Source organism: Nipponia nippon, unplaced genomic scaffold (assembly GCF_047370975.1).
Source record: "Nipponia nippon isolate SJK-2023a ecotype South Korea unplaced genomic scaffold, ASM4737097v1 scaffold_31, whole genome shotgun sequence".
NCBI lineage: Eukaryota > Metazoa > Chordata > Aves > Pelecaniformes > Threskiornithidae > Nipponia > Nipponia nippon.
The window spans coordinates 296,228-306,301 of NW_028262349.1; the positions used below are offsets into that span (position 1 = coordinate 296,228).

The 10,074-nt window shown below is 65.7% G+C and overlaps 1 protein-coding gene across 3 annotated transcripts; it reads right to left on the reverse strand.

Annotated features, from left to right (window-relative positions):
* Positions 1-3,669: 3,669 nt before the first annotated feature.
* Positions 3,670-8,741, reverse strand: PLPP2 (phospholipid phosphatase 2). 3 transcript variants are annotated; one of them, XM_087769185.1, is made up of 6 exons: positions 8,567-8,741; positions 6,068-6,219; positions 5,477-5,667; positions 5,229-5,286; positions 4,915-5,091; positions 3,670-4,812 (listed from the first exon to the last, which is right to left on the reverse strand). In XM_087769185.1, exons 1-6 carry the CDS (start codon positions 8,616-8,618, stop codon positions 4,675-4,677), a joined length of 768 nt encoding a protein of 255 aa, XP_087625311.1. In that variant the 5' UTR covers positions 8,619-8,741; the 3' UTR covers positions 3,670-4,674. The 3 variants fall into 3 exon arrangements, with proteins under 3 accessions (XP_087625311.1, XP_087625310.1, XP_087625312.1); XM_087769184.1 differs by having other exon boundaries at positions 5,477-5,754; positions 8,567-8,739; XM_087769186.1 differs by lacking the exon at positions 8,567-8,741 and adding an exon at positions 6,497-8,548 and having other exon boundaries at positions 5,477-5,754.
* Between the last annotated feature and the right edge of the window lie 1,333 nt (positions 8,742-10,074).

The window sequence follows — 10,074 nt, forward strand, 5'->3', positions numbered from 1 at the left end:
GGAGCGCCCGGGAGCGGAGCCGGCGCCGCGGGCACCGGCGGCTCCGGGGGCCCCAGGGGCGGCGGCCGGGGCTCGGCGGGGCCGGGGCTGCGGAAGGGCCCCGCTCCAGCGGCTCCGCCGGGCTCCTGCTGCCCTCTGCCGCCGGCCGCCGCGCCCCGGTGCTCCCAGCCGCCTCCGCTCCGCCGAGCCCCGCCTGGCAGCTCCGAGCCAGCACACGAGCGCGGGGCGGGATCGGGCCCTCGCTGCCCGGCGGTGGGGTGGGACGGTGCCTGCTCCCAGCTGGCCGGTGGGAAGGCAGGGGCTGATGCCAGGGGCATGGGCCGCTCAGGGAGCCCGGTCCAGGCACCAGCCCCTCACTCCCAACCGTTCTGGGCCCTCGCAGCCCCCGAGGGCCATGCTAGGCAGCACTGCCACCTCTGGGGGCCACAGCCTGGGGGTCCTGGCCCGGACACCCCAGCTTTGCCCTCGCCACGCTGAGGAGAAGAGGCCCACGCGATGTGGCAGCCCCCCCCATGCCGCTTCCTCACAGGCTGCGCTCGGGCAGGGAGCTGCAAACATCCCCACCCAAAGGTGCAACCTGCTCCACCGGCAGGCATTGGCCCCCTCCCAGCGTGTCCCTGAGCAGGGGCCACCTCGCACCCCCCAGCCGCAGGCTCATCTGGTGGCAGCCTCCTCCCGTGGCTGCTGGCCAGGGAAGGGGATGTTTAAGGGATGAGTAACATCCTTCCTGGCAAGGCCTCTGCCCACTCCTGGAATCGTGCTGCGGGCACCGGGAAGCTCAGCCCCTTTGCCTGCCTCTTGCCCCAATCAGCTGGGGAAAGAAGCCAAGAGCAGGAAGAAACCCGTGGATGGGGCCAGGGAAAATGAACCCAGACAAAGCCCGTTGAATCGGCAGGAGGAGTCCCAGGTGCCAGGGCGAGAGGAGGGAGGATGCTGCGTGGCAAGGCAGGAGGCAGCCAGGAGGCACAGGTTGGGGGAGGCAGCCCAGGGCCCCCTCTGGAGCAGGGCTGGAAGTCAGAGCGTGGCTGAGTGCTGCCAGAAGCAGCTTATTTTGGAAAGGAGGCGTCTTGGCTGAGCACTTGGTGCGTGGAGCTGCTGACGCTGGGGAACAGCACGGCTCTCAGAGAGCAGGTCCCAGCCATGCCTTGCAGGCCAACGCTGCTTGGCTTCAGCCTGCAGCTGAATCAGCCCCAGCACAACCAGGACTGGATCCCTAACTCCTGAGTCACCCACTGCAAAGGGGTTTGGACACCCCAGTCGCAAGCCGGCACAATGACCATGGCCACAACTCACCCTGCACGTGAGCGGAGCTGCCTGGGATCCACCAAGCAGGATGCACAGAGCTCTTGCCAGCTCTGACCCACGGGGCTTGGTACAACCTCAAGCCTTGAATGGGGAAAGGGAGGCACACAAGCTGGTGGGGGGCACTTTACTCCACTGCAAGACCCTGCTCCCCCACCCTCAGCTCCCAAGAGCAATACCAGCCCCACTATGCCAGCAGCGCAGCAAGCCTGGCCCAGATCCTCCCAGTGCTCAGACCGGGGGACTCAAGGCAGCCCCCTCACAGACAGCAGGGTCCGGCCCAGAGCCAGAGCAGCACTAGCAGCACACCACAGCATTCAGCCATGACTGGGGCTAGCAAAAGTGGGACAGATTGAAGACTTTGCAGCAGCCTGCTTTGCCTTCCCCAGTGCCCTGCTGGCATCCATGGGGCCGAGGAGCTGGCACACAGGTAGCTGCCAGCATCCCCTGTCCTTCCAGAGAGGGGCTGGGGAGCACACACAAGGCAGGGGCTGGCTGCAGCTCACAGACCATCACTGTGTCCAGACACGGCTCGGGCGCTCCCTCCAACTCCAGGTTACTCGTGGCTTGGCATGCCATGAATCTGGTCAGGTCTCAGCCCCTCTCCCACATAGAGGCACAGCTGTGAACAGGCGGGCAGCCTTGTCCGCCTGGGGAAAGAGCAGCCGAGCTCCCCACTGCGCACCAGGCTGCCCTGCCCTTCGGAGCCGCACACTGCAGCATTGTGGCCCAGCTGGTTTTTCCAGAGATGCATCCAAGGGGCAAAATCAGATCTCAAGGGAAGGGAGCAGGCACGTTCCTGGCTGCACAGAGTAGCTGACGAGGCAATGCCAGAAACTGGGGCAGCTGCTGGGCACCGCAGCCTGGCCAGAGGAAAACCAAGCAGACAAGCTCCTGAACCTGGGCTGTGCCTCGCTGCCCCCAACTCCAGGAGCTGCTACTCCTTTACAGACCTTTGTTTGCAAACCCTGCGGCAGAGACGCCCTGCCCTGGCACTTCCCACCAGCTTTGTTTTGCACCATCCGATATTAAACAACCAGCCTGGAGGGCTGGGACAGGGGGAAGCAGCCTGCTGGGGGACCAGGGACGGGCTTGCGGGAGGAAAGCTCTCAAAGGAAAACAGAAAAGCAGCGTGTGGTGAGGGAGTTCCCTCCGCACAGGGAAGGTATTTTTGGTCAGGGCTTGTCTAGACTGGAGTAACCCACACTGCGTAAGCACATCAACACCACGCAGCAAGCCCGGGGCATGCAGGGCGCCTGCTGTTCCTCACCAGGACAGACTGGGCTGCGCTGACCAAAGGCAGGCAAGAGGCTCTGGAGGCAGAGCTGACCCCAGGACTGGCCATCCCACCCCCTGAGGGCCTGGGGTGACCCCGGGCGCTCCTGGGCCCTGTTCCCCAGGCCTCGGTACCCTGGAGAGCATGGGATGTGCCCAGGTGGAGGGAGCTTACAGCAGCCGGGACTCTGAGGGTCCAGCTGGGGTTCCCTGTGCCGCATTGGCAGCTCTGCCCACCTCCGGCAAGCTGTGGGCAGGACCCCAGTGGCCCCAAGCACTGGGGGCAGAGCTGGGATCCCCCCATCTTGACCTGAACCCCAGAACTGGGTGCGGCTGTTGCTGACACCGTGGGTGACGCGGTGGAGCAGACACAGCCCTGGCTGACCCTTGAGCCTGGTCCAGCCTGGCCCTGCCAGGGTGCTGCCTCCCGGTGTCCCCCCATCGCTCTCCAGCCGGGCAGAGAGCCCCATGCCCCCCCAGCCCGGGGCCGCTGGCCATCCCTGCCGCAGCCCTTCCCACAGCAGGAAGGACACGGGCTGGCCCTGCCAAGGCTCCCTCTCCTCCCTGCCTTCCCTCAGCTCTGGCTCCCAGAGCAGCCAAGGGAGCTGCAGGCACAAAACGTCACTTTTTCTGAGAGCTTCTCTCTGCCTTCCCTTCCCCCTTGCAGAGGTCGGCCATGGTGCTGGGGAGCACGGGAAGCTCCCAGGGGCAGGGTGAAGGCAGCGCCAGGACAGGACCCAGCTGAGACCCTGCGCTGGCCATGGCTCTTCTCACCTCTTGAAGGCAAGATGTCACAGGCAGCGTGGGCAAGGAGCAGCTGGCCAGCCCTGTCTCTGCTGGGGCTCCCTCCCATGGGAGGGTGCTGCTCCCATCAACCCCTCACTGTCCCATCAGCCCTGGTTGAGCCCAGCTTCCCTGGAGCAACTGGGAGAGGGGCTCAGCAGCCCCAACAGCCCCCCCCGCAGCAAACCTCCCTGCTAGCGAGGGACTTCAGAGCCCTTTCCCTTGGAAAAGGAAACCCTAAATACTCGAGCCCATCCACTCCAAGGCCAGGAGCATCCATGGAGTAAGAGAACAGGCCTGACACAGACATTCTTTAAGGATGATCTAATTTAAAAAACACATTTTTATAAAAACACATCATAATGAAAATTCATGTAGTTTAAAAAGAGGCCCACAGCACTCCAGTGCCGAAGGCAGCTGCGTGTCGGCAATAGGACTGCTCCGTGGCCCATTCCCCACCTTCCCAGGGCGCTCGGAGTCCTGTGTCCTGCTCCACATCCCCATTTATTTTCCTTTACCACAGAAAGCTTTTCCCCTCCCCCCCCCCCCCCCAAAGCATCAGCTGAAGCTACAGGAGAGACAAAGGCTCGAGCATCCCCCTTGCCCCAAGCCAGGCACGAAGCAGCCAGGGTGCAAGAAGACCTCGCTTCCAGCAGTGCAGCATCAGGCACCACCGGAGAAAAGCCTGCCCATGCACCCTTTGCTCACACCAGCTGCTGGCAGCCAGGACTGCTTTTAAAAGTAAATCAGGGAACAGAGAAGAGCTCTGGATTGCTTTAATCCTTTCCAAAAAAAGTATTGCTAGCCCAGCAGCTGTCCTCCTCCCCCTGTGCTTGTGAGGATTTGTACTCATAAGGCTGGATAATTTGACAGGGATAACACACACTCAGCACAGGCCACCTCAGACTTCCCAATGAGTTTGCTCTTCGCTTGGTGCGGTTTGCCAGCCTGACAAATCCACCCCCACGTGCCACCCTCCCTCCCTCTCTTCAGGCGGAGGGCTGGGACCGGGGACAGCCGCCTTGGAGCGTGACTCAGATGCACAGGGGACTGAGGACCTCCCCTCCCGTGGGCAGGGCGCTAGGATCGCTGGGCACCAGCAAGCACAGAGGCACCAAAGGCATAGGGAGCTGCGGCACTGCGGGAGCAGGGATGGGCAGGGCCGTCCTGCAGATACCTGCAGCAGCGAGAGGCACCGGAGCCGTGGAGCCAACGGTTAATACAGAGCCAGCATCCCCGTCCCCCACGCCAGGAGCGGTGCAGAGCACGGTGAGGGGCACGTCTGCAGTCCGGTGCACATGGCCCGCACACAGCTCATGGGGCACCCCGGTAGCTGTAGTGATTGCAGTCGGGGTCGCTCATGGTGAGTGGCAGGCTGGGCTTGCGCTCCGGGTCCTTCTCGTCGCGCTGCCGTGGGGGACGGTGCTTGAAGAAATCAGAGACGTAGCGAACCTGGAAAAGACCGACGGGAAAGAGGGTTTGGGGACCCCTCCGGCAGGCTGAGCTGCAGCCAGCAGCAACCCAGCAGAGCAGAGTCGCGCTGGGGACACTCACGATGAGGACGGCAATGAGAGCCCCTTGGAGCAGCCCTGCCAGCACATCGCTCCAGTGGTGCTTGTAGTCGGACACCCTGGTGTAGCCCACGTAGATGGCAAAGGCGATGAGGAAGAACTGGATGGTGGGGCGCAGGAGCCGGGCCCACTTCCCCACCAGCCGGGCTTGCACGTAGAGCTGGGCAGGGAAGGGGGGAGCAATCACCCAGTGCAGGGGGCACCAACCAGCCTGAAGATGGGGTGCTTGTGGCACCGGTCTGCTGGGAGGGACAGGACCCACAGGGGCTCGCCATCTTCCTGCAGCACGGCACTTACCGCCAGGAACACCATGCAGTACATCCCAAAGGAGGAGTGCCCGGAATAGAAGGACAGCCTGCGGGGCAAAAGGGATGGGTCAGTCCATGAGAGCAAGCCCCCAGTGCCCCACTGGTCCCTCACCCGCTCTGCAGGCTCTGCCCTGCAGCAGGAGAGCGCCGATACCCGTCTGGGGCTGCCGCCAGACTGCAGGAGCCCAGCACCGCCAAGCAGGTGGAGGGGACATGTCCTGTGGCCCCACGCCTCACCTGGACTCGGTGACATTCCTGCTCTCCCCCTGGCAGACATTTTCCAGCTGCACGTAGACGGAGCAGTTCACCTTGGACCAGTCGGGATTGCAGACAGCCAGGAAGTTTGGCCTGAGACGGCCAATCATGTATTTGGCCAGGTCGGTCAGGGACTGGCTGATGGCCCCCCCAAAGAGGAAGGTCCCCACCACCTTGTAGAGAGCAGCCAGGTAGTTGTTAAACTCTGACTTGGAGTAGAGGCGCTCTGTGTAGACCAGGTACGCCTCCCCTGACGAGATCTGCAAGGACCAAGGGGCAAGGGTCTTAAGGCTACCAAGCAGCTCCCCAGCACCAGGGGTACGGGATGCTTTGGCTCTTGGGTCTGTGGCAGAGGAGCACCCGGCACCCGCCTGCCACAGGAGCTCACGGGGCCTCTCCCCCTCCCTGCAGGGAACCAGCCCCACAGGACACAGGTCTCACCGCACCAGAGGGAGCTCCTGACCCCCAGCAGAACTGGGCTTGACCAGAGGGTCCTGTTGCCCTGCCAGGGGTCTGGAGGTGAGCTGTGCCAGGATGTCCCTGCCCCGAGGAAAGGGGATGGCGCTTCCTTACAATGACAACAGTGCAGGTGATGGTGACCCCAGCCATGAGGCCATGGGTGATGGTGTCCGCCTTGTAGGGGTAGCGGATGGAGTCGTCATTGCAGTAGAAGCCCCGCTTGTACGGGGAGTTCACCAGCGTCAGGATGACGAAGGGCAGAGACGCTGCAAGGCAGAGAGAAGGCGAGGACTGGGGACACCCGCCTGCAGGCTCCACACAGGCACCCAGCACCGCACGGTCTCCCCATCCCTTGCCCCCGGGTCTCTGCTCCCCACTGCCAGGGAGGGATCCCCTCTGGGGACGCAGTCCCGAGCCACCTGCACCCAGGGCAGGAGGACTTGCACCCGCCAGCGCGCTGGCCCCACTGCTGATAGGGCCCTATCGGAGCTTGCAGCTGCCTGCAGCCCCCAGATACCACAGAAGATGGCTGCAACCAGGCACCTGCAGAGCCCCTGCGGCTGCCCCACTCCTCCCCAGGCACAGCAGTCGCAAGGCCTGCTGGAGGAGACCAGGGCTGATCTTGTGCCCTCTCCTCACACTCCCCAGGATCCTTTGGCCTAGGAGGATGGAGTTTGTTAGAATTAACGAGCACAGGCATCTTGCAAACCTGTTTTACAGCAGGGAAAGGCCCCCAGGCCCCAGATGGTCCCAGCAGGACCCTCACACTGGCCCCAGGAGAGCCAGTGCCTGGAGATGCTGGTGGGTGATCCAGCCCAGGCATGGTCGGACCCCAGTACACTTGGCTTCCCACTGTCGCCCTCCCGCAGCCTGTGCTCCCGCCACCCTCTCCTCTCCCCCGGCTCCTGGCAGGGCTCTGGAGAGATGCTGCGACCAGCTGGATCAGTCCAGGGAAGGAGGCTTTTCCACCCCGCTTGCCCCAACCCTGGCCACAGGCATTTTAGAGCTCGTCCCTGGATGGGATCGTCCCTGAGACCAAAAGGGATTCGGGGGGGGGGGTGTCTCTGCCCCGTGCAGCAGGCATGCCAAATCCCCCGCTGACAGGGACCCTCCTCCCCCTGCAGCCGCTCCCACCCTGCCCACGGGATGCCTTCCCTGGCAGCTCCCGGCCGGGCAGCCCCGGGAGAAGCCAGGACAGGGCCGAGGGCCGGAGGCACCGCCACGGGGGACACGGGGCGCAACCGGCCCCGGGATGCTCTTCCCCGGGGAAAGGCCCCAGAAAGCGCGGTCCTCCCTCGGCCCGCGGTCCACCTTAAGCCCGGGCTCCCCTCCCGGTTCCGCCTTTCCCGGCGGTTTCCGCCTCCCCTTGTTCCAGCGTCTCCCGGGAACGGGCACCTTTGTCCCCGCCCGCACCCTGCTCCCGGGGGTCCCTCCGCGCCCGGAGCCGCCGCCTCCTCCCCTCGCCCAGCGCGGGGGGAAACGAGAATAAAACAGCAGCCCGCTGCTCCCCGGTCTCCCGCCGCCCCCCTGCTCCCCCCGAGCGGAGGCAGCAGCAGCCAAAAAGCGCTGCCAGGGAGCTGGGAACAAGCCCGGGCTTCTCCCACCCCGCTCCGGCTGCGGGGAGCCGCCTGCCCGGCGCAGGGGTGTCTGCAGACGCCTCTGTGTACACCTCAAACGTTAATTTGCAGCTCAAATTAGACACCAATTTTCTTTCTGGATAATTTCATCCTCCAAAAAAGCTCCCCTAAAAATAAAAGGCACCGGCACACGAGAGAGAAAAGCGACCCAAACAAAAACAGGAACCTGCCTCTCCCCACCGGTGCTTAAGAGCCCAAGAAAGCAACTCCCGGCCCGGGAGGTTCAGGCTGAAATTACGACCTGGGCCTTTATTTTTAGTCCGTCTTAATTAGGTGCTTGCCAGCGTCAGTTTTAGAAACGGGCGTTCGCCTGCACCGGGGGAGGCTGTCGGGGTGCGGGGAAGGGGCACCCCGAGCTCAGCTGCCCGGGGCTGCAGAGCCTCCCGGCCCCGCTCCGGCCGCCCGCGGAGCGCAGAAGGCACCGGCCCTCCCGCCCGAGCGGCGCGGCGGGGCCCTGCCCGCAGCCTCCCGGCCCGGGACCGGCTCCGACCCCCGGCTCCCCGGGGGAGGCCCCCGGACCCGCCCCGGGGCCCCCCGACTCCCGCTCGGCCGCGCCGCGGAGCCCTGCGCCGGGCACGTCCCCGGGGCGCTGCAGGCCCCCCCAAGGCGCCCGGACAACGCGGCGGCCCCGCGTCGGGACGGCAGCTCCGCGGCGGGGCCCGGCAGCTCCGGTGCGGGAGCCGGTGCCCGCCCAGCCCCGCCGCCCCGAGGGCGAAGCGGCGCCGGCGAGGCCGGGGGGCTCCTGGCGGAGGCCCGGAGCCCCGGGACAGGGGCCGGGCAGGTGCCTCCCGGGCTGCCCCCGGCCCGGCCCCGCAGCACCGGCAACGGGCTGGCCCGGGCAGAGGCGCGGGGGGACCCCGGTACCGCCCGCGGACCCGGCCCCAGCCCACGGCACGGCCCCGCCGGGGGCGACCGGGGACGCTCCGGAGCCGCCCGGAGCGGGGGCGCCGCGGCCGCGCCGGTACCGAGCCCTCACCGACCGCCAGGCAGAGCACGTCGAGCACCACGAAGACCTTCCTGCGCTCCATCCCGCTGCCGGTGGCGGCCCCGCGGCCCGGCCCGCGGCTCACATGGCCCGGAACGGCGCGGGCCTGGCCGGGAGGTAAAGTCCGGGCGGACGGGACGGGCCGGGGCGGGGCGGGACGGGGCGGCTCCGGCAGCCGGTGCCCCCGCCCGCTGGCCGGGGCGGGAGCGGGCGTGGGGCGGGGGCCGGGCCGTGGGGCCGGGGCAGGTGTGGGGCGCGGCGGGGGCCGGGGACAGCGGGGCGCCGGAGGCCGCCCGGGCCCCCTCGCCTCCAGCCGCCTCCCCGGGCCCCGCTCCAGCGTCCTCGGCGCCGGCCTCCCCGTCCCCCCGCTCCGCCCGGCCGGTCTCCCCGCTCAGGCTCGGCTGCCTCCCGAAGGGAGAGAAGGGGGAGAAGGAAGGGGGCGAGGCCGCATGTGGGAGCCGCGTGTGTCCCGCCAGCCTCGGGCTTCTTTCCTGAGAAAAGAAAAGGGGGAAAAAAAGAAAAATCCAAGAGTGGTAGAACATGGCCACGGAAATGGGCTGGCTGCATCGGTGCGGTGGCATTTTATCATGGAGCGGATATGGGGCTGACTCAGTCGCGATGCCAGTTGTTGGGGGAAGGAGGGTTCCCCGGGGGCCTTCAGATGCAGTGGGGAGGCCGGTGGGGAGCAGAGCAGCCGGATTTAAACACAGGACAAGGCACATGATTTAACCGCTGAAACGCAGGGTGGTATTTTCCTGTGCCTCAGACATTGTTGGGGCAGGACAGGCTCCTGGTGCTGCCTGTTGGGGCTGGGGACATGCTAGGCCAGTGGCACTTGGAGCACGGACGGGAGCAAAGGTTTGAGCACGGGTCCCTGCAGCGAGTCCCTGGTGGGAGCAGGGACGGCCGCAGCCTGGCTGTTTGCTCCAGGCCTGACTCTCCGTCAGGAGCAGAAGGAAACATAAACAATACAGAAGCCACCCAAATGATAGCTACTGGGCTGGTTTATTTAAGTGCAGCGTGAGTGGCCTGTGGAGAATGTCAAGGCTGTTGTGGGAAGCCAGCAGAGCTGGAAACGCTCTTGGGCTGCCCTGGGATTTAAGGAGAAGGACAGAATCGCTTGCCAGCTTTCCTCTGCTCCGATCCGGCCCGGTGCAACCTCCCTCCTGCCTGTCAGTGCCATGGGGGCCTGGCACCACTGCCAGGGCAGGATTTGCCCCACATTTGTTGCCTGCAGGCCCCAAATCTTGGTGGCAGGCAGGTAAAGCCCCGAGGCAGGAGAGCCGAGGGGATACCAGAGGAGGGGAGGTTGGCCAGCGCCTGTGGGATGCCTGGGCTGTGTTGTGGAAGGGATGCGGGGTTTAACACAGTCTCTCCCACTGCTGATAAATCTGCCCTTCTTGTCACAGCCCCCGGCAGTCCTTGGCCGTGCTAAGCCACCCTCACGGCTGGCGTGGAAGTGCTCTGGGCTGGGGCCATCGTGGGGGCACAGATGTGGC